Source organism: Myotis myotis, unplaced genomic scaffold (assembly GCF_014108235.1).
Source record: "Myotis myotis isolate mMyoMyo1 unplaced genomic scaffold, mMyoMyo1.p scaffold_m19_p_1, whole genome shotgun sequence".
Classification (NCBI taxonomy): domain Eukaryota; kingdom Metazoa; phylum Chordata; class Mammalia; order Chiroptera; family Vespertilionidae; genus Myotis; species Myotis myotis.
Window position 1 is genome coordinate 100391188 of NW_023416313.1, and position 24476 is coordinate 100415663.

Genomic DNA, 24476 nt, shown 5'->3' on the forward strand with positions numbered 1-24476 from the left:
CTGAGTCTGCCCCCTGAGTGTGTCCCTTATTGATCTGAGGAGTTGTAATCTGGATGGTCCAAATCTGACCACTGGGTACACTGGCTCTTGGATCTCTAAGGAGGTGCTAATTTAGCCTCCGCCTGAGGCTACCCAGCAGGAGCTATGGAGAGATCTGCAGATTCCTCTTCTTTGTTTGTGGTTTGGAGGTGCCCAGATGAGGCCCAGCTGTGAAGCAATGCAAGCTGCTGTGGGGCCTTGGGCCTTCTTTTGGATATTTGGGTCTCTCTGACCCAGCTGCAGTTTGTTAGGTAATTTTAGATTGCAAAGGGCCAGGGCATTCATATGCAAAAGCCTCTGTGCACAGCTTGGGTGGGGCGGGGTCTCGGGGAATCAACAGGGCAGAGCAAACAGCTATGGGTGATCCTCAGTCCTGCCCTAAGAGGCCCCAGGTCTCAGTGTCCTGAGGTAATTGCTGCCAGCACCTCTGAGAGGAAGCTGCCCTTGAGTTCCACCCGATGCCAGACAGTCCAGTTTCCCCCCCATATGAGTCTGGGTCCACAGAGTCTCACCCAGAACTGGAGTTCAGAGCCGTCGGGAACATGAGACTCCCTCCAGATTGAAAAAGACAACCGCGTCCTCAGTTGCCAGCCCTTTCCGCGTGCACCTCCGTACCTCTGCACTTTACTTCTGCATCTCCTCTGAGTCTCAGTGTGCTTTTCTCCTTCCTTCTATTTGTAGAATTTCCACTCAGCCAGCCTTCCCGTAGTTCTGGATGATGTCCGTTTTGTCTTTTAGTTGTATTTTTGAAGTGGTTTTGTAGGCATTAATTTCAGGTGTTTACCTATGCTGCCATCTTGGTTTCTCCCAATCATTGTTTAATAGCATGCCATTTAGCCTCCAAGTGTTTCTTTTCTTTTTCATTGTTTTTATTATAGTTGATTTCTAATTTTATGCCATTGTGGTCTGAGAAGATGCTTGATATGATTTCAATCCTCTTGAATTTGGATAGACTTTGCCTGTGTCCCAATATCTTGTCTATCTTTAAAGATGTCCTGTGTGCCCTTGAGAAGAATGTATATTCTATAGCTTTGGGGTGAAATGTTCTGAAGATGTTATCTAGTGAGTCATTTAGAATAAATATTTCTTTGCTGAATTTTTGCTTAGAGAATTTATCCAGTGGTGTCAGTGGGGTATTAATGTCCCCTAGTATGACTGAATTGCTGTTGATCTCTCCCTTGATATCTTCCAGAAGTTTTTCTTATGTATTTGGGTGTTCCTGCATTGGGTGCATATGTTTATCAGAGTTATATCCTATTGTTGAATTGCTCACTTTGGTATCATGAAGTGGCCTTCCTTATCTCTTGTTATGGTCTTTACTTTGAGGTCTAATTTGTCAGCTATAAGTATTGCTACCCCAGCTTTTTTTTCATTTCCTTTCACCTGAATTGTTTTCCATCCTTTCACTATCAGTCTGTGTGAGTCCTTTGTTCTGATGTGGGTCTCTTGTAGAGAGAAGATATATGGGTCATGTTTTCTCATCCATTCAGCTATCCTATGTCTTTTGATTGGAGCATGTAATCCATTTACAGTTAAGGTTATTATGGACTAGAGAGAGGCCTGGTGCACAAAATTCATGCAAGGGTAGGGTCCCTAAGTCTGTCCAGTGATCAGGGCCAATCTGTGGGGTGACTGGTGGGGCAATTGAGAGGCACCCTCTGGCACCCGCCTTGCTGGCCTGGCACTGCCTGCTCACCAGCCCCACCTCCCACTGCCGCCGCTGGTCGCCTTGCTCTGTGGGGTGATTGGCGGGGAGACCAGGGGCCCCTGTTGGCACCCGCCTTGGTGGGGCTGGCGCTGCCTGCTCGCCATCCCCACCCCCTCTGCCACCAGTCGCCCCCTTCTACAGGGCAACAGGTAGGGCGATCGGGGGGCCCCTGCTGGCACCTGTCTTGGCTGGCCTGGTGTCTGCGGGGTTGGGGACAGCTCCTGCATTGAGTGTCTGGCCCCTGGTGGTCATTGTGTGTCATAGCAACCAGTTGTTCCACCATTCGGTCGATTTGCATTTTAGGCTGTAAATTTCATGCACTGGAGGGGGTGTCCCTCAGCTCAGCCTGCACCCTCTCCAATCTGGGACCCCTCAGGGGATGTCTGACTGCCGGTTTAGGTCAGATCCCAACCGCTCACCTGCCTGCCTGCCTGGTTGCCCCTAACCACTTCTGCCTCCCAGCCTGATCACCCCCTAACCGCTCCCCTGCCAGCCTATTGACACCTACTTACTCCCCTGATGGCCTGATCACCCAAACTGCCCTCCTCTGCCAGCCTGGTCACCCCTAACTGCCATCCCCCACAAGCCTGATCACCCCCAACTGCCCTCCATCCCCTGCAGGCCCAGTTCCCAACTGCCCTTTCCTGGCAGCCAGATCGCCCCCAACTGCCCTCCCCTGCTAGCCCGGTTGCCCCTAACTGTCCTCCCCTGTCAACTTGGTCACCCTAAACTGACCTCCCCTGCTGGCCCTGTTGCCCCTAACTGCCCTCCCCTGCTGACCTGGTCTCACCTAACTGCCCTCCCCTGCCAGCCTGGTCCTTCCCAACTGCCCTTCCCTGCTGGCCTGGTGACCCCTAACTGTCCTCCCCTACTGGCCTGATCATCCACAACTGTCCTCCCCTGCCAGCCATCTTGCGACCATATGTCATCTTGTTCGAGGATGTGATGGTCAATTTGCATATTACCTCTTTATTATATAGGACAGGTACTTCTTTGTGGCCATTTTTATTCTTTATGCCTGTGTTCCTTCTTCCCTTCCTATTTCTTCCTTTTACAGCATTCCCTTTAGCATTTCTTGTATTTCTGGTTTGGTGGAAATAAACTCCCTTAGCTTTTTTTGTCTGTGAAGCTCCTGATTACACCTTCAATGTTGAATGATAGGCTTGCTGTGTATAGTATTCTTGGATTCAGGCCCTTGCTTTGCATCACTTTGTATATTTTATTCCATTCCCTTCTGGCCTGATGTGTTTCTGTTGAGAAATCAGTTGATAGTCTGATGGGAGATCCCTTGTAGATAACTTTCTGTATCTCCCTGGCAGCCTTTAAGATTCTTACTTTGTCGTTGATGTTTGCCAATTTAATTATGTTGTGTCTTGGTGTTGATCTTTTTGGGTTCATCTTGTTTGGGACTCTGAGCTTCTTGGACTTGTGTGACATTTTTCTTCCCAATATCAGGAAAGTTTTCTGTCATTTTTTTCAAACAGGTTTACTATTCCTTGCTCTGTTTCTTCTCCTTCTTGTACCCTTATTACACAGATGTTGTTTCATTTTGTGTTGCCCCAGAGCTCCCTTAGGCTCTCCTCCTGTTTTTTAAGTTTTTTTTCCAATTGCTGCTCTGCTTGGTTTTTTCTACCTTGTTTTCTAGCTCAGTGATGCAGTTCTCAGCTTCTTCTAGTTTACTGTTGATGCCTTTATTGTGTTCTTTATTGCAGTGATGTCATTTTCATTTCTTCTTTGTTCTTCTTCATTTCTTCTTTTTTTTGTTTTTGTTTTTTTTTCTTTTTTATATATTTTTTATTGATTAAGATATTACATATGTGTCCTTGTCCCCACGTTACCCTCTATCCCCCCCCCCCCCCCGCTCATGCCCTCACCCCCCCCCCCCCCGTTGTCCGTGTCCATTGGTTAGGCCTATATGCTTGCATATAAGTCCTTTGGTTGATCTTTCCCCCTTACCCCCACCCTCCCCTACCTTCCCTCCAAGGCCCGACAGTCCAATCAATGCCTCTCCATCTCTGGATCAGTCCTTGTTCATCAGTTTATGTTGTTCATTATATTCCACAAATGAGTGAGATCCTGTGGTATTTATCCGCTCTCCAGTTCCATCCATGCTGTGGCAAATGGTAAGAGTTCCTTTTTCTTCTTCCTCTTCTTAAAGAATACCTTTCAGCATTTCATATAATGCTGGTTTGGTGGTGATGAACTCCTTTAGCTTTTTCTTATCCATGAAGCTCTTTATCTGACCTTCTATTCTGAATGATAGCTTTGCTGGATAAAGTAATCTTGGTTGCAGGTTCTTGCTATTCATCACTTTGAATATTTCTTGCCACTCTCTTCTGGCCTGCATGGTTTCTGTTGAGAAATCAGCTGACAGTCGTATGGGTACTCCCTTGTAGGTAACTGACTGTCTTTCTCTTGCTGCTTTTAAGATTCTCTCTTTATCTTTTGCTCTTGGCATTTTAATTATGATGTGTCTTGGTGTGGTCCTCTTTGGATTCCTTTTGCTTGGGGTTCTCTGCGCTTCCTGGACTTGTAAGTCCATTTCTTTCACCAGGTAGGGGAAGTTTTCTGTCATTATTTCTTCAAAAAGGTTTTCAATATCTTGCCCTCTCTCTCCTTCTGGTACCCCTATAATTCTGATGTTGGTACGCTTGAAGTTGTCCCAGAGGTTCCTTACACTATCTTCATATTTTTGGAATCTCTTTTCTTTTTTCTTTTTCGGTTGGGTATTTTTTGTTTCTTTGTATTTCAAATCTTTGACTTGATTCTTGGGATCCTCTTGTCTGCTGTTGGATCTCTGTAAATTATTCTTTATTTCAGTCAGTGTATGCTTAATTTCTAGTTGGTCCTTTTTCATGTCCTCCATGGTCTCACTATACTTATTGAGGGATTCATTAAATTTATCGGCGGTTTCCATAAAATTCTTGAAAAACCTTATAAACGTGGCCTTGAACTCTATATCCAGTCATTTGCTTTCCTCCATTTCTGCCATTTGTGACCTGTTTCTTTGTCTCCGCATTTTGGCTGCTTCCCTGTGGCCCTGCACACCAGGTGTCCTGTAGGGCCCGGTGGCTCAGCCTCCCCAGTTACCTGGGGTGGACACTCTTGGTGCACTCTTGGTGCCTTGGTTGTTGTAGGATCACTGGGAGGAATTGACCTCCAGGCCAATTGGCTGTGAGAATCAGCTATGTCTAAAGTGGGAGAACTTCTGTGCTGAAGACACCCTTCTGGGGCAAGACTTGCTTCAGTGGGGCTTTGGTGCTCACTGAGTCTGCTCCCTGAGTGTGTCCCTTATGGATCTGAGGAGTTGCAATCTGGATGGTCCCCCTCTGACCACTGGGTACAGTGGCTCCTGGATCTAAGGAGGTGCTAATTCAGCCTCTGCCTGAGGCCACACAGCAGGGGCCACGAAGAGGCTCAGCTGTGAAGCAATGCAAGCCGCTGCGGGGCCTTGGGCCTTCTCGTGGAAGTTCCGGGTCTGCCTGGCTCGGCTGCAGTTAGGTACATTCACATGCAAAAGCCTCTGCCGCAGCCTGGGTGGGGCGGGGTCTCAGGGAATCAAAGGGCGGAGAAAGCAGCTATGGCTGATTCTCCGCCTGGAGTCACGCATCTCAGTGTCCCGGTAACGGCTACAAGCAACTCTGAGGGAAAGACGCCCTCAAGTTCGCCCGCTGCTGGACAGACCAGCTTCTCCCCGTATGAGTCCTGGGTCCCCAGAGACTTGCCGGAACCGGAGTTCAGAGCAGTCGGGAGCTTGTGATTCAAAAAGACAGCCGCGTCCTCAGGTGCCACCCCCTTTCCGCGTGAGCCGCCGTACCTCTGCACTTCACCTCTGCAGCTCCTCTGGCTCTCAGCATGCTTTTCTTTCCTTCTAGTTGTAGAATTTACACTCAGCCAGCCTTCCGGTTGTTCTGGATGATGTCTGCTCTGTCCTTTGCGGTATTTTTCAATTGTTGTGGGAGGCGGCAATTTCCCGGTGTTTATCTATGCCGCCATCTTAGTTTCTCCCTTCATTTCTTCTTGATTATTACACATGTTGTTCAATTTGTCTTCCATCCTTTTCAGCATCCTAATGACCATTGCTTTGAATAATTTCTGACAAATTGTTTGCCTCCATTTCATTTACTTCCTTTTCCGGTGATTTAATGTCTCATGGGTGCTGGTCTAAGACCCCTCTCTACTGTTATGTCTGTCATGTCTCAGCTTCCTGCTAAGATAGTCAGCACCATGTTGAAGCTCCTAGCAATCCACCATTCCTCTGTGTCAGATGCCACAGCCTTGATGTCAGCCAGATGGAAACACTCTGCCTGCTTTGTTTGCCTACTTTCAGTTGTATTTACAGAAGCGTCTATTGCTGACACTGCCTTTAGGTGGCGCTGTTTCTGTATTAGTTTCTGGGACCAAAGGGCCCCTTAGCCCAGTACCCAAGGACACCCTGGGGTATTTCTTTCTGTTTCTTGTATCATTGCTATTATTCATTTCACTTATGCATTAGCTATAATCAGTGAATATATTTTGCTATTATTTGGAACAAACTCCTCTCTGATCATTTAACAATATAAAAAATAAGATTTTTAACCTTCATTATTCCTTCTCTGATGATCTTCCTTCTTTTTTAAATATATTTTTATTGATTTCAGGTAGGAAGGGAGAGGGAGAGAGAGATAGAAACATCAATGATGAGAGGGAATCATTGATCGGCTGCTTCCTCCACGCCCCCTGCAAGCCCGCAACCTGAGCATGTGCCCTTAACCAGAATGGAAACTGGGATCCTTCAGTCCCATAGGGCGACACTCTATCTACTGAGCCAAACCAGCTAAGGCATGATCTTTATCTTATGTAGATCTGAGTTTCTGACCTACCAATATAATTTTCTTCTTTCTAAAGAACTTCTTTTAATATTTTTACAAGGCAATAAATTCAATTTTTGTTGGTCTGAGAAAGTTGTTATTTGTCTTTCACTTTTTAAAAAAATAGATTTTTATTGCTTTCATAGAGGGAGAGGGAGAGATAGAAATATCAACAACAAGAGAGAATCATTGATTGGCCGCCTCCTGCACACCCCCTACTGGGGATCAAGCCCGCAACCCTAGCATGTGCCCTTGACCGAATCGGACCTGGGACCTTTCAGTCTCTAGGCCAACACTCTATCCACTGAGGCAAACCGGCTAGGTCTCTCGCTTTTGAAAGATAATTTCATAGGATACAGAATTCTAGGCTTGGTGTGGTTTTATTGCCCTAACACTTTAATATTTAAGTCCACTCTTTTTGCTTGCCTGATTTCTGAGGACAAGTCAGATATGATTCTTATCATTGCTTCTTTATAGGTAAAGTGTTTTGTCTGGCGTCTTTCAAGATTTATTTTTTATCTTTGATTATCTACATGTTAAATATAATATACCTAGGTGTTGATTTTTGTAATTTACCCTGCTTCATGTTCTCTGAGCTTCCTGGTCTGTGATTTGATATCTGACATTAATCTGGAGAAAATTATTGCTGCAACATCCTTTGTTACTTTTTGTCTTTCTTCTCCTTTGTGTATTCCCATGACAAGTATGTTATACCTTTTGTAAATGTCCCATAGTTCTTGGATATTCTATTTCTTTTTCCTCTTAGCATTTCAGTTTTGTAAGTTTCTACTGACATATCCCCAAGTTCAGAGATTCTTTCCTCAGCTGTGTACACTCTACTAATGAACACAACAAATGCATTCTTCATTTGTTCTGTGCTTTTAATTTCTAGCATTTCTTTTTGAATCTTTCTTAGAATTTCCATCTCTCTGCTTACACTACCAACCTATTGTCTACATTTTCATTGGAACCTTGAGTATGTCAGTCATAGTTGTTTTGAATTCATGGTCTAATAATTCCAATATCTCTGCCATGTCTACGTCTGGGTCTCTTCAAAGTTGTTATTTTCCCTTTAATACATTGTACATATTTTTGTTTAAAGGTTAACATGATGTCCTGGGTACAAGGACCTTTGGTATATGGTGGTAAAGTATGGTAGGAGGGTAAGTGTGTTGTGGCTCTAGGATTAGGACTCAGTCTTTTAGTGAGCCCGTGCCCTTGGGCTGTGAACTTCACTAGTGTCTCTCAGGTCTTTTCTATCCTCACAGATTATACAGGATGGCTAGAAGCGACTGGAGTTGGGTATTTCTCTTCTCCCAGATAGGATGGGCTCTGATAAAACTCCCATAGGTTAGGGGCTGATAAAATACTTTCTCTTAAAAACAGGCCTTTAGAATAGAATGCTGTGGTATATTTCATTGTGGTTACTTTACCCCCTCCCCTTGCCAGATGGCTCCTGGACAGAAGTGTGTCTGCTCACACCATGACTGGATTCCCTCTGGAGTTTTTAACTCTTAGACTTGTTCACACTGAGCCTACAGCCAATTTTCCATTATAATTTTGGTTTTCCTGCTCTGGTACTGGTTCCCACAGAGGTGTCTTCTCTGTTAGGTTATGATTCTCTGTATCTGCCTTCCCATATCCAATATTTAGTTACAAGGGCAGTAATTTGCCCTGTGACCTCACTTCTTTTTTTTCTTCTTCAAATTTTAATGTGTTTATTTCTATAATTTGTTAAAAGATTGTGAAAAAAGGAATCCTATAAATAGTAAAAAAAAAAGGGGGGGGGAGGGGGGACAATAGTGCTTCATGGCTGGAAGCAAATGGTGTCAATGTGTTTGTAAACAAGGTCAAGTTGCTCAGACTATTAAAAGGACAAAAATAAAACTAGTTACAGATAGCACAACTGTTCAAGAGGCTGGGAGTGTGGATTTTTGGTGCCCTAAAATGGCCAGCAGAATATTTAATTCTCCATTGCAGAGCCTGGGTCACCAGTGCCATCTCGTTCTCCCTATAGAAAACCACACCAGAGGAAGCAAGCACCGTCTCTCTCCTGCTAGAGGGAGAGTCGGTTCTGAGAACAGGGCCACCAATAACACAGCTAGAACCACCAGCTCTCTGGAACATTAGGTGTGAGAGAATTTGAAACAGTCAACATTTTCTTCTACTTTTGCAGGAAAATACTGGAAGTAAATAGGGACATGGAGTTCAACAGCTGGCCAGGGGAGGGGTGTTTTACATTCAGTTGTTTGTAAGCATACTGATTCAGTGCCTCTGAATCTTCTGGTTAAAAAATACAGCATTACTCTACCACCTCTTATACTATGACCAAAAAAGTCACTTGAGGGTAATATAGTTTTTGCATTAAAGGTGAATCTGCAACAAGAAATCTGCTCACCTCACAGATCTGGGGACTCACAGGGAAGATAAGCTGTAAGTGAGAATATGTCACTGAGAAATGCAGGTGTGAAGTTCTTAGTGGATGTTGCCAGAGTAAACCAGATGTGGCTACTGGGCAAGGGGAGGAAAGAAAATCTTGTCCTCTACATGCATAGTTATGTCCTGGGGATGATCCCCCAACTCTGGAAAATGGATTTAATTTTCACAATGAATTAATCAGGCAGGGCAGCTCACTTAAAAAAGTAGCTCATCTCTCTAAACCTAGTTTTTGACCAATGACTTGAACTAAAAACAATTCAAACCACTGGGTCATTGCAGTCCAGGAGTTAAAACTATGACAAGGAGCAAAGGGCATAAGGACATAAGTGGAAAGCAAGCCCTATTTACCCAAGGCGAAGACGATGAGGGGAGAAAACCTCTCATTGTATTTTGTATAGGGGGGGAACAAAGGAAGAATGTTTTCATTATGGCTTTAGGATGGAAGCGCTTCAGATAGTCCCCTGCTCCCCTTCCTCCAAATCAAAACGCTGGTGGTAGTGACAAAGCCAGAAAACAACCTAGCCTCCCCCGCCCCCTAACCGTGCCGCGCTTCCCAAGGCTGCTTCCCAAGGCTCCTGATGAAGCACACCAGCCCACTTCAATAGATCCAATGCCCAGGTGGCCTGGGGGTAGGGAGAGAGCCCTTGTGGGGGTTGCTGGCAGCCAGGCCCAGATCTGAGTAGGGCAAGTCTTTGGCTCCCCGCTCCTGGGCGCCTGCGGCTTCAAGAGACGACCTTGGGACCTGGATAGGGCTCCCTCTTTCACCAGAAGTCATCGGCTTGAGGGGTCTCCGGGAGCCACAGCCACACCTCTCGGGGCAAGTCACAGATCCGGAGGCCTCCTTGGCCCTGACGGGGAGCCCCCTGTAATAGTGGCAGTCCTGGGGTCGTAGGGCGGGGCCAGAATGTCCAGGAAGGCAGCGGGCCAGTCCACAGCATCGATCTGGTGCAGGTTGTCCCAGTGCGGCATGAGGATGCAGGGGCCCCTGGCAAACTGAGCACGCCGGGCCAGACGGTGTCCCGCTCGCGGGGCTGCAGCGGCAGCTCGAACTGCTACTCCGGCAGCGGGGCCCGCTGTCATTGCCCACCCGCCTCCAGCTTGTCCACGCAGCTGATATGCATGGTGCCGGTGCCATAGCGCACCTTGAGCATGCCGTGCATGCCCAGGTAGTAGTGCAGCGGGATGGACGTGCCGCTCTTGAGCAGGAACACGCCGAGGCTGAAGTCGTCCGTCTCATAGATGTGCATGTAGGTAACGGGTGGCAGGTTAGGTGGCCTTGCGCGGGGCGATATTCAGGTCTTCTGCACGGACCTGGGTTAGCAGGCTCTTCAGCTTGCTCAGGTTCTCAGGGAAGCCCTGCGGCATCGGCGCCTCAGGGCCTGGCACCACGCCACGATTGGGAAGCGCTGCGTCCGCCCCCACGGCCTTGGAAGGTGAGGCACGCCTGGCAGGTGATCCCCTGGATCAGGGAGGCCACGTCGTCTCCAGGTATGCACGGCGGTTCCTCCAAGTGCCGAGGCCGAGGCCGGCCCCCTCCTTTCCTCCACCCCTTGTGGTTATCTGCGGCCCCCACGGCTGTGCGCACTCCGGGCGGGAGGCCCCGCAACTACGGCTCCTGGGGCGCGGGGTACCCGGCCGCTAACCTCTACAGCTGGTGCTCCTGCCTCACGCCCTCTCTGAGCAAGCGCATGCCCAGCCCATGCCCGGCACTCGCGATCCAGGAGCAGGTACCGGCCTGGTGGGCCGTGGCGGGCTGTGCCTTATCCGAGGCTCCATTGATGCTGCCCTTACCTATGATTATGGACAGGCGCCGTGACCTCACTTCTTTGATTAAACTAAAGGCTGTCAATTTTTCAGTTTGTTCAGCATTTTATTTGTTGTTAGGATTGAGTGATGAAGCTGGACCACAATCTGGAAGGGTCTGAGATACTACCTTTGAGCTCTAAACTTCCAAGACTTCTTCCTTCATAAAACTGATAAGATTTTAATGCAGAAAGTCTGACCCTAAGATTGATAGTTGGATGTATAATAAAACTTTCCTTTCAGTTATTTTAAGGGAAAACAGCTTCATAAAAATAAGTGAACTTAGTAAACTAAAAAGGACTTATAGCCTAAAACCTAAACCTATTGCTGTAGAATATCCATTTCTTTGGGATTAGGCAAGACACTTCCCCAGTACCGGTACAGGCTATAAATAGTGTGATTAAAAGTGATGAGATTGATTTCTGCATGTGGTTGAGAGTTTAGATTTCTATATAATGAATTAAGTATGATTTATAGAGAACTGCAGCTCTATTTCTTTCAATTATCCAGAGTACATGCTGTTTTGAGGGTTTCTTTAGTATGAATGTAGTGTGTGTGTGTGTGTGTGTGTGTGTGTGTGTGTGTGTTCGAGACAGAGAGAAGGAAACTGAAAGAGTACAAGAATATACAACCCCCCAAAGAGAAACATGGAAGCACATTTTTCTATAAATTTCTCTAAAATGGCAAAATCAAAACTGAAAGACAACGGAGGAAATGGGTTATAGATCTAAGTAAGTTTGTAATTTCAATACTGTTGTTATAAAACTCCTCAATTATTTCATGAGAAAACAGCAGTCCTCAATCTCAATGGAAAACCTTTGGTGACCAATACATTTTTCTCTCTTCCATAGGCCCTGGCCCTACTCCTAAAAACTGCTCTATAGAAACTGCCCACTAAATAGGGTGATGGAAACATGCAGGTAAGACCTACATGCAGAAATTGTATTTACAAAGAAGTCCAATCACTTACACTGGCAGATATTTTAGTTTAATTTAGATTCAGGACCTTAAAAAAAGTAATGTTAATTAAAAAGCAACTTGTATTAATGAAAAATCAATGAATAAAATTTGCTTTCAAAAGTTTAAAGTTACAAAGCAACAAATTAAGAAATTAAAAGTTTAAAACTTCAATTGCTTATCCTCATATTTTAAAATAATTTTTGTTTTCTATAGGCTTTCTATTTTTGGAGGTCAAAATCTCTCTCTTTTAAGTTTAATCATATGGAACATCTAGGAAAAAAATCAAGAAAATCTCACACATATTTGGTGACAATGAGATACTTTAAACTGTTAGTATAAAAGCAAGTTTTATATAACTATTTACAAGGCAACAGATGTTTTAAAAATTGCAGCCTAATGTAATAACTGTAATATTGCCAGAAATATAATATTCATTTTAGCTAACTTAAAAATAAATGTGGCTGGCTGGTGTGGCTCAGTGGTTGAGTGTTGACCCATGAACCAAGAGGTCTGGTTTGATTCCCGCTCAGGGCACATGCCTGAGTTGTAGGCTCGATCCTCTTTTGGGGGTGTGCAGGAGATAGCTGATTAATGTTTTTCTCTCATTATGTTTCTATCTCTCTATCCCTCTCCTTTCCTCTCTCTCTAAAAAAAATAACATTAAAAAAAATAAATGTGAAAAGTAGGTTTTAAATAAAAATGTTTAATCAATGCTATTTCTAATCTATGCAATTTAACATTAAAGTTATAAAAACATAAAAATATAAATCTCTTAAGCAATTATTTTTTTGACAGATTCATGGAAAAATTTTCTTTTTGTCCACGTATTGACGCTAATCAAGCTGATAATCTCATCTGGGAGTACACAGATTAAACAGTGGTACTGTTGGCTTGTGGTTTAATATTTATCAAACACATTTATTATTTTACATACCATTTGTAATACACTTATTCAATCTTCCTTGTGGAGGAAAAGGATTTTTTGTCACCTGTGGTTTTGTTTCCTCTGTTTCTAAAATGACGATTTCCTTAGTTTCTTCATCTTCTCCAGTATTATCATCTTTGAGGATCTGAAGTAAAACAAAGGAATATTTTAAGAACTTTACTTTCCATACAAATTTATGAAGGTATAAAACCACCAAATCTCATAATTAAATTCATATTATTACTGTCAACATGGAGAATTACACACACAAAAGACTATTCATGCTCTATATCAATATATGATATTGACATATGGGGATGTCATAGGTGTACATTTTATTTTGCAGGATACCTTAACTTAGCCTTTTGTAGACTTCAGGCCTGTCATTTTCATTTGTGATTTATGTATATGAGTAAGTGAGCCTATAGTGTGGATAGAGTAATTAAAAGTGTCCCTCCTCAATTTAATTCCCAAAGATTATCAAACTAACTTCCGTGGAATAAAAATACAACTAAATTGGAAAAGAGGTAAAATATAATTTAACATGGACTGATTTCATTTGAAAAATTATGTAACTGAAAGAAAAATTTAAAAGAAACGGATCAAGCCTTCAGAAGGTAAAGGTTCAAGCTTCCACTATTATTTATAGATAACATATTCAGATAGTTCAGGGGTATACTTCCATCTTCCAGACTTTTAATAGTAGTTAGTCTAATTATGAAACTGCTGGTTTAGGGAGAAAACAGTTCATGAGAATACTGAAAAGCTTTTCCCAAGGTAAAAAAACAAAATTTTAAAAATAAAAATGAGTCAAGTTAACCCTAGAACAGAGATCTTCAAATTTGCCTTACTGTCCTCATGATATGTATATATATGTGTGTGTGTATGTGTGTGTGTGTACTGATAATACTTTGGGTCTTTGAGTGCATGGAAGAGAGAACATCACATTGTCACAAGAAATGGTAATGAAGGCTAGAGAGCATGGACAGAATAAGGAAAGGAAGAGGAAACATTTAATGGCTAGGGGAACGGGGCACCATAGCAGCTGATGTAAACAAATTATGTAGCTCTTTAAGATCAAAGTTCTTTAAATCTAATCACGATTAATCTGTTTGAATTCCCATGTAGAGATCTTTTTTTTAAAAGTCTCTCACTATACAAAAGGGCCAAGGTAAAGACACAAAGATGAACTTTGATTAGGATAAGTAAAAGGTCATATACAGTAAAACCATATTTCTTTAAATTTTATCATTTCAGAATTTATAACAAATTGACATAAACTAAGATGAAGTCTTTACAGATAAAAATAATAATCGCAATTAGTGGTGAATATTTTAAATATTTAAAAGAAGAACCTTTGGCCCTTAAAAACTATAGAAGTCTCATTTATGCTCTCTTTAACTCCAAAATAATCTGTAGTCACCCCTTTCCATCTTTTTATTTCTTTTGCTCATTTCTTAGGACCCATTAAAACCAGCTATTTTAAAATGACCACTTCTCATTTTTAACCAAACATATAAGAAAACCTAATAAATAAGCTTTAGAATTATATTTTATGATCAAGTTGATTTTTCTATCATGTATTACAGTATAGTTTTAAGTTTTTACCTGAGGAGTTATAGATGATTGGATGTTTTTATCCTCCAACTGTTCATTTTCTAGTTCTGTGATGTCCATGCTAATATTTAAAAGAAAAATTATTTGAAAGAAAGAAACAGCACTATAATTCCATATGACAACAAACATAGTTAAGTGGAATTAATTTCTTAATGATTTTTTAAATAATAAAGTTGTATCATAGTCAAGTTAGATATCTTTATAGTCAAAACAGTTCCAATATTCATTTTAAAGTTATTAACCAAAGTCATGTGCATAAGTTTTTAAAAACCATTACCATACAGAAGTGTAATACTTCTCAATAGTTCATAATGCTGGGCATATCTTAAAAGCATATACTAGAAAACATAGCTCTTTATTTCATGCTTGACATCATTACCACCATGGATTTACCCTATCTTCAGTCACACTCCTGCATAGGACATTTCAAGAAAATTTAAAATGAAACATGATCAACTATGTTAATAGCTACATCTGTAAGTATTACTGGTGATGGTAGAAAGGTACTGACTGCAAATGGCATAAATAGTATTTAGAACTTATTCTAACTCCAGGTTTTATACCTAGGCTGTCTAATTCCCATTCTTCTTGTTTTTCTCTCTCTCAAAGGCAGTTGGTAAACTATATCTTTACCCCAATAGCTTTAGATATATTACTAAAGTTACAATGAAAAAAATCTCTTTTCCCTAGTAATGATCTTTCCATCTCAAAGTTTTATCTTTTGTAGAATGAATTTATCTAGGGCAATGGTCGGCAAACCGTGGCTCACAAGCCACATGCAGCTCTTTGGCCCCTTGACTGTGGCTCTTCCACAAAATACCACGTGCGGGCGCGCACGTAAGTGCAATTGAAACTTCACGGCCCATGCACAGAAGTCAGTTTTCGGCCTGGGCGAGTCTATTTTGAAGAAGTGGCATTATAAGAAGTGGAGGGTGTCAGTAGGTCGGGCGATGGGAGAAGTGGCACAGGCGGGGGAGGTGTCAAGTATCAACAGTACTTAAACTATATAGGTAGGTTAATAACAATGTACCGACCTATATAGTTTAAGTTTAAAAAATTTGGCTTTCAAAAGAAATTTCAATTGCTGTACTGTTGATATTGGCTCTGTTGACTAATGAGTTTGCCGACCACTGATCTAGGGAATCAAATATATATATTTGATTCATGACCAGACGGACGACCAGTCACCAGGAAATGCATGGAGCACCTTTGGGTCCCACCCCTGCAGCTCAAAGGCTCCTATCACAGCAAGGCTGTCGGCCCAGTGGGCAGGGCAAGGCAGGCGCCGACAGCAGAGCCTGGCTGCCAGGTGCTGCAGCCCGCAGACAGACAGCAGGGCCTGGCTGCCAGGCACCACGGCCCTCAGACAGAGAGCAGGGCCTGCCAGCCGCAGCATGCCAGCAGTCCTGCTTCTGCACATAAGCTGCAAAGGAAACACCTTTTCTGACTGCTCATTGGCTTATTACTCAAATTACCACTCACAGTGTTCTTGGTAACTTGGGTAGAATCCAAGAAGGTGATCTAGGGTTTTTCCACCTCACTCCTGGAGGAAAAAACAAAGGTCCACTGCTGGAGGGGCTGAGAAATGTCATATCCTGCCCTAGCCGGTATGGCTCAGTGGAAAGAGCCTCGGCCTACCAACCGCAGGGTCCGGGTTCAATTCTGGTCAAGGGCATGTACCTACGTTGCAGGCTCCTCCCTGGCCGGGGCCCAGGTCAGGGCTCATGCAAGAGGCAATCAATCGAAGTGTCCCTCTCACATTGATGTTTCTGTCTTTCCCTCTCTTTTCCACGCTCTCTAAAAATCAATGGAAAAATATCCTCAGGTGAGGAAAGAAAGGAAGGAAGGGAGGGAAGGAGGGAGGGAGGGAGGGAGGGAGGGAGGGAGGGAGGGAGGAGGAAGGAAGGAAGGAAGGAAGGAAGGAAGGAAGGAAGGAAGGAAGGAAGGAAGGAAGGTAGGTCATATCCTATGAAAGAGACATCTTGAAAATGCATAAAGAAAGTTGTCATTTTTTTTTCGTTGAAGAGACTGGAATCCATGTTGAGGAAAACACCTCGGTGGCTGCAGCAGCTGGCAGTGGCAGCAGCAGCAGGGTGATGGGGGCCTAAGCCATCAGTAGAACATCCCGAGGGTACAGGTCAGGCTGCGGGGACCCCCCCCCCCGACACACACACACACACACACACACGTGCGCGCACACACATGCGCGCGCACACGTGCGCAAATTTCATGCACAGGGCCTCTAGTTAATATATATCAGCTCAAATTTAGATGCAGACCCATAAACTTTCCTAAAAGTTTTTATTTCCTAAATAGATAGTTCTTCAACTATCTATGAAGAAAATAACTAATGATGGGAAGAGATTAAACAAAGAACTTATATACATATATGCATAGCCTGTGGACCTGTGCATACTCAGCGTTTGAACCTTCTGGTGATAGTTAGAATGGGGAGACAACAAAACAATCCCAGAGGAATGAAAAAGAGGAATCACCACAAAAGGAAATAAGTGAAACTGAGGCATGAAACATGACTGAAAAAGAATTCAGAGTAATGCTCGTACAATTCATATACCGGATGGACGAAAAAAATCAACAAACTATGCAAAAAATGAGGAAGAAATCAAAAGTGAAATAGCTACAATTAAAAACACCATGGAAGGTTTCAACAATAGACTAGAAGAAGCAGAGGACTGAATTAGTGAGTTTGAAGAAAAGGTAAGGAAACAAGCCCAGTCTGAATAGCAACTGGAGAACAAAATTAAAAAGCAGGAGAAGAGCCTAAGGGAGCTTTGGGACAACACAAAATGAAGTAACATCGTTTAATAGGGCTGCCAGAAGGACAAGAAGAGCAGCAAGGATTACAAAATCTATTTGAAGAAATAATGACAGAAAACTTCCCAGATATGGGGAAGAAAAAAGTTACACAAGTCCACACAGTCATTTTTCCTCAAGCAAGAGGAAACCCAAAAGACCCATACCAAGACACATCATAATTACAATGACAAAATGTTAAGGACAAAGAGAGACTCTTAAAGGCTGCAAGAGAGAGACAGAGTTACTTACAAAGGATCCCCCATCAGATTATCAAATGATTTCTCAACAGAAACACATCAAGCTAGAAGGGAATGGAAAGAAGTATACAAAGTGATGCAAAACAAAGGACTAGGTCCAAGAATACTCTATCCAGCAACACTATCACTATCCAGCAACACTATCAATCAAAATTGAAGGAGAAATCAGGACCTTCTCAGACAAGAAAAGGCTAAGGCAGTTTACACTACCAAGCCAGCAATGCAAGAAATGCTAAAGGGGATGCTGTAAAAAGAAATAGAAAGGGAGGAAGGAACACAGGCATAAAGTACAGAAATGGCTACAAACAAGTATCTATCAATAACAACATTAAATGTAAATGGATTAAATGCTCCAATCAAAAGACACCAAGTGAATGAATGGATTAAAAAAAAATGACCCATATATCTGCTGTCCACAGGAGACCCACCTCAGAACAAGAGACTCACACAGACTGAAAGTGAAGGGATGGAAATATATCTACCAGGCAAATGGAAATGGAAAAAAAATTTAAAAGCTGGGGAAGCAATATTTATATTTGACAAAATAGACCTCAAAGTGAAGACCATAACAAAAGACAAGAAAGGACACTTCATAATTCAAAGGCATCAATATAACAAGAGGTTATAACTCTGGTAAACATTTATGCACCCAATGCAGGAGCACCCAAATACATTAAAAAACTTCTGGAAGATATCAGGGGTGAGATTGACAGCAAGGCAATCATAGTAGGAGACTTTAATGCCCCATTAACATCACTGGATAAATCCTCTAAACAAAAAATTAGCAAAGAAACATCAATCCTAAATGATGCACTAGAGCAGATGGACTTAATCAACATCTTTAAACATTCCACCCCAAAACTACAGAATACACATTTTCTCAAGTGCACATGGGTCATTTCCAAAGATAGACCACATATTGGGACACAGGCAAAGTCTCTCCAGATCCAAGAGGATTGAAATCATATCAAGCATCTTCTCAGATTACAATTGCATAAAATTAGAAATCAACTACAGTAAAAACAATCACAAAAATTCAAACACTTGGAGGCTGAATAGCATACTATTTTTTAAAATATATATATTTTATTGATTTTTTACAGAGAGGAAGGGAGAGGAAAAGAGAATTAGAAACATCAATGAGAGAGAAGCATCCATCAGCTGCCTCCTGCACACCCCCTACAGGAGATGTGCCTGCAACCAAGGTACATGCCCTTGGCTGGAATCAAACCCGTGACCCTTCAGTCCACAGGCTGATGCTCTATCCACTGAGCCAAACCAGTCAGGGCTGAATAGCATACTATTAAATAATGAATGGGTTACCAAAGAGATCAAAGAAGAAATAAAAAACATCCTGGAAACAAATGACAATGAAAACATAACAATCCAAAATCTTTGGAACACAGTGAAAGCAATCCTGAGAGGGAAATTCATAGCATTATAGGCCTACCTCAAAAAAATAAGAAAAACTGGTAATAAACCATCTAACTCTGCAACTTGAAGAATTAGAAAGAGAGCAACAACAACAAAAGCCCAATGTGAGCAGAAAGAAAGAAATAATAAAGATCAGAGCGGAAATAAATTACATACAGACCAAAGTAAAACAATACAAAAGATCAGAGCTGGTTCTTTGAAAGGATATTTAAGATTGATGAACCTCTAGCCAGGCTCACCAAGAAGCAAAGAGAGTGGACTCAAATAAACAAAATCATAAACAAAAGAGGTGAAATAACAACAGACCACACAGAATTACAAAGAATCCTAAAAAGTAATATACTATGAGCAACTCTACTCCAACAACCTAGAAGAAATGGACATATTCCTAGGAAAATACAACCTTCCAAAACTCAACCAAGAGAAATCAAAAAATCTGAATAGGTTGATAACTATTGAGGAAATTGAGGCAGTAATCAAAAAACTTCCAACAAACAAAACCCCTGGATCAGATGTATTCACAGGGGAGTTTTATCAAACATTCAAAGAAGAAATAAAACCTATATTCCTCAGACTATTCCAAAAGAGGAAGGAGCACTTCCAAGCTCTTTCTATGGAGCCAGCATTACCATAATCCCAAAAGCAGATAAACACAATACAAAGAAAGAGAATTACAGGCCAGTATCCCTCATAAACATAGATGCCAAAATCCTCAACAAAATTCTAGCAAATCAAATTCAGCATTCCATTAGAACGATCATACACCATGACCAAGTGAGACTTATTCCGGGGATACAGGATGGTACAATATCTGCAAATCAATAAATGTGATACACCACATAAACAAACTGAGAGTTAAAAACTATATAATCATATCCATTGATGCAGAAAGCATTTGACAAAATCCAACACTCTTTCTTGATAAAAACTCTCAGCAAGGTGGGACTAGACGGATTATAACTCAACATAATAAAAGCCATATATGACAAACCTATAGCCAACATCATACACAATGGGCAAAAACTAAAAGCATTTCCCCTAAGAACAGGGACAAGATAGGGATGCCCACTCTCACCACTCCTGTTCGACATAGTACTGGAAGTGCTAGCCATAGTGACCAGACAAGAAGAAGAAATGAAAGGCATCCAAATTGGAAAAGAAGAAGTAAAACTGTCCTTATTCGCAGATGACAAATTATACATAGAAAACCCCAAAGACTCCATCAAAAAACTACTAGACTTAATAAATGAATCCAGCAATGTAGCAATATACAAAATTAACAACCAGAAGTCTATGGCTTTTCTATATACCAATAATGAACTCACAGAAAGAGAAATTAAAAAAGCAATCCCATTTAACATTGCAATAAAAAAAATATTAAGATACCTAGAAATAAACTTAACCAAGGAGACAAAGGACCTGTACTCAGAAAATTTTAGGGTATTAAAAAAAGAGATAGAGGAAGACATGAACAAATGGAAGAATATACGATGTACATGGATTGGTAGAATCAACATCATTAAAATGTCCATACTATCCAAAGTAATCTATAAATTCAATGCAATCCCCATAAAAATACCAACAGTATACTTCAAAGACCTAGAACAAATTCTCCAAAAACTCATCTGGAATAAAAAAAAAAAAAAGATCCCGAATAGCTGCAGCAATCTTGAGAAAAAACAACCATGTTGGAGGGACCACAATACCAGATATCAAGCTATATTACAAAGCCACTGTTCTCAAAACTGGTACTGGCACAAGAATAGACATATAGGTCAATGGAACAGAACAGAGAACCCAGAAATTGACCCAAGCCATTATGCTCAATTAATATTTGACAAAGGAGGCAAGAGCATACAATGGAGTCAAGACAGTCTTTTCAATAAACGGTGTTGGGAAAATTGAACAGATACATGCAAAAAAAATGAAACTAGACCACCAACTTACACCATTTTTACACAAAAATAAACTCAAAATGGATAAAGGACTTAAACGTAAGATGGGAAACCATAAAAATCTTAGAAGAAGCCATACGCAGCAAAATAGCAGACATTTGTCATAGAAATATTTTTACTGATACAGCTCCTAGGGCCGTGGTCAGCAAACTGTGGCTCGTGAGCCACATAAGGCTCTTTGGCCCCTTGAGTGTGGCTCTTCCTAAGCCTTAGGAGTACCCTAATTAAGTTAATAACAATATTTCTACCTATAGAGTTTAAGTTTAAAAAATTTGGCTCTCAAAAGAAATTTCAATCGTTGTACTGTTGATGTTTGGCTCTGTTGACTAATGAGTTTAAGACCTAGGGCAATGGAAACTAAAGAGAAAATAAACAGATGAGACCACATCAAAATAAAAAGCTTCTGCATAGCAAAAGAAACCATCAACAAAACAACAAGAAAGCCCAGTACACAGGAGAACATATTTGCCAATGTTATCTCCAATACGGGTTTAATCTCCAACATTTGCAAGGAACTCATAAAACTTAACAAAAGGAAAATAAACAATCCAATCAAAAATGGGCAAAGGACCTAAATAGACACTTTCCGAAAGAGGACATTCAGAAAGCCAAGAGGCTTATGAAAACATGCTCAAAGTCACTAATCATCCAAGAGATTCCAAATCAAAACAATAATGAGGTACCATCTCACACCTGTCGGAATGGCTACCATCAACAAATCAACAAACGACAAGTGCTGGAGAGGATGCGGAGAAAAAGGAACCTCGTGCACTGCTGGTGGGAATGCAGACTGGTGCAGCCACTATGGAAGACAGTATGGAGTTTCCTCAAAAAACTGAAAATGGAACTCCCATTTGACCCTGTGATCCCTCTTCTAGGAATATATCCCAAGAAACCAGAAACACCAATAGGAAAGGACATATGCACCCCTATGTTCATAGCAGCACAATTCACCATAGCTAAGATTTGGAAACGGCCTAAATGCCCATCAGCAGATGAATGGATTAGAAAACTGTGGTACATATACACAATGGAATACTATGCTGTTCTAAAAAGGAAGGAACTCTTACCATTTGCAACGTCATGGATGGAACTGGAGAGCATTATGCTAAGTGAAATAAGCCAGTCAATGAAGGAAAAATACCACATGATCTCACTCATTTATGGGTAATAAAGAACAATATAAACTGTTGAACAAAAATAGATACAGAGGCATAGAAGCATCGAACAGACTGTCAAACGACAGTGGGAAGGCCGGGGCGGGTTGGGAGAGGGGGTGGGGTAAGAGATCAACTGAAGGGCTTGTATGCATGAATATAAGCACAACCAATGGACGCAAGACACTGGGGGGTGGGGGTGGGAGGGGTGAGTGCATGTGCGGGGGGGGAGGGGGGGGGGTTGTGGAGGGAGGTGGAGAATCCTTGGTGCCTTTCCCAGGACTGTGAAAAACGCCTGCAAAATCTCACCACAGGGTTTCTATTTCTCCTAAAAGCCCCCTAACTATCCATAAATGCCTTTTCCTGGGAGTTTTCTCTGTCCTTTTTCCCGTGGGCAACGTGTTTTCTCTTGTCTTCAGGACAACTTCCAGAAGGAGGCCTGGGACACACAGGCCCAACAGACCGCAGTGGCCATGGCCTCAGGGGCTTCACAGGGAGCAGCTCACCACTTGGCCGGCCCGAGAAGTCCCCATCTGCTTGTCACCACCGAAAATCAGTCCCTTCTGCATGATAAGGTCGGGCTCGAGTGACGCCTAACTGACCCCAACACCTCCTTTCCTTGTCTAAGAGGCCTCTGTCCCTCGCGTGGAGGCCCCCTCCCAGTGACCAGGTCCCTCTAAAGCCATCGTGCCCTTCGGCCTCCACCCACTGCTGGTGTGGAAACTGCAACATGGGTCTCGCTCCCGGGCGTTCCCCAAGGAAGCGCGTGTCCTCCGGTTGGAGGCTGTGGGATCCGCAGGGGATCGGAGGACAGACCTCTGGGGGTAGAGCCACTACCTTTTCCAGGATGTGCTTCTCCTGCAGGGGTCAGCGCAGGCGGCAGGGACACCAGAAGCAGCCAGAGAGCAGAAGAGACACGGGGCTGTGGGCAACGGTTCCCACTGAAAGTTCTGGAAGTTGGTTGGCTGGGCATGCGCAGAGCACAACTCGGCCACCATTGGTTGGCTGGCAGGGGCAGAGCGCGCCTCGGCCTCCAATGGTTGGCTGGGAGTCTGAAGCCCCGCCCACCTCCGGGGCGCGCACTGCGAGCGCCCCACGCTGGCCTCTGCTCTAGGGACAGGGGCTGCTGGGGCCCAGGGCCCGGGAGGAGCGGACTCGCCTGGGAGGATGGTGCCTGGGAGGCTGGTGCTGGAGAGCGCGGCCCGCATCACGAAGGAGCAGCTCCCCGCGTACCTGAAGCGGCTCCCGTTCCCGACAGCATTACCAGGTTCGCTGAGCTCACAGGGCATCCCCACCTTCAACCCCGCGCGTGCCCGATGCGACGACCTTGGGGACCGGACCCCCCAGCCGCCGCCCCTCTAGAAGGGCCTTGGGCAGCCGCCTGTCTTTGGGCACTCGGGCCCCTCGCGCACCAGCTCTGAGGGGCCGAGCAACGACGCAGCTCACCCTTCGGAGTCGGGGAGGGTCCCGCCGGGCGGCGTCCATCCCGGGGAGCGCTGGTGCATGTGGGCGGGTGCCGAAGCGGGGAGGGGTGTGTGTTTTGGGGGGGAGGGGGGTGCTCGGAGGCCTTTCCCGCCCAGCCGTGCCCGCTCTCACCCCCCAGCGCTCTCCGTCTGAGTTCGCAGCGGGCAGGCGTGCTGCGCGAGCACAGTCGGGCCCGGCTTGTCCTGGGGGCGTTCCGCCCGCGAGCGGATGGATGGACCGATGGACGGGAGGGTGCACGCAGGGACGGATGGCTGGATGGAGCCGCTTTCCTGCGGGTGAGGGTCGCTTGTGGTCTCCCCGGTGGCGGGGCGGGTCGCGCGGTGGGAGGAGGCCGAAGTGTGCGCTTGGAAGGATCGACCGGCATCCCGGGCTCGCGGGGCCGCCCAGTGTGTCTGTGGCGGTGGGATCCCCACGTGGTTCACCCGGTGGCCCGTCCAGGTCCGGCGCCTGACCTCCACGTCCACCCTCCCTTGTCGCGCCGGGGCCCTTCCTTCGTGGGTCCACACCCACTCACTTGAGTGCGCGACCCCTCCCGGGGGTCACCGCTGACGCGCCCCCAGAACCCGCCTTCTGCCGCATGGGTGTCGCCCCTGGACCCCCACCTCCGGACGGGGCGCGGTGTTGGGGGAGGAGGAGTTATTGGCCAGTGGCGGCCCCCATGCCCTCTTGCAGATCAACGTGGTGAAGGGCGCTCTCCCTCCCGGGCTGGGCCCCCGCCAGACGGGACGAACATTCCTGGTGAACGGGACCCCTCTTCTTGCTCTGCCCCGGGCCATCTCCTCTCCGTGGGATGGCGGTGTGTGGAGGGGAAGGGCTGCGGAACCGCCTCACCTGGGTTACAGGCCCCTGGTCTAAGGCAGCCGGCACTCTCCGCCCGCCTCCGGCTGTGCCTCCCTCCCCGCAGCGGGTGGGGGCGTCCCGCCCTCGCGCCTCCCTGTTGGGCGAGCTGGTGCTGCTTGGCCTTGGCCCTCGGTGGTGCCCCTGGAGCGCTCCGGGACGTCCCTCAGGGCCCAGGCCGAGCTGGTGGTGC

General features: G+C 44.4%; 1 protein-coding gene and 1 pseudogene across 1 annotated transcript in view; both read right to left on the reverse strand.

Moving 5' to 3' along the window:
- Positions 1 to 14401, reverse strand: part of LOC118667055 (sodium/hydrogen exchanger 9B1-like) — an 86686-nt gene extending 72285 nt beyond the window's left edge. The window contains exons 1-2 of the mRNA XM_036329687.1: positions 14333 to 14401; positions 12734 to 12869 (exon numbers count right to left, since the gene is read on the reverse strand). Coding sequence (XP_036185580.1) covers positions 12734 to 12869; positions 14333 to 14401 — 205 coding nt within the window. The remainder of the gene's footprint in view (positions 1 to 12733; positions 12870 to 14332) is intronic.
- On the reverse strand, positions 9759 to 10812 carry LOC118669032 (annotated as a pseudogene).
- Positions 14402 to 24476: the final 10075 nt, after the last annotated feature.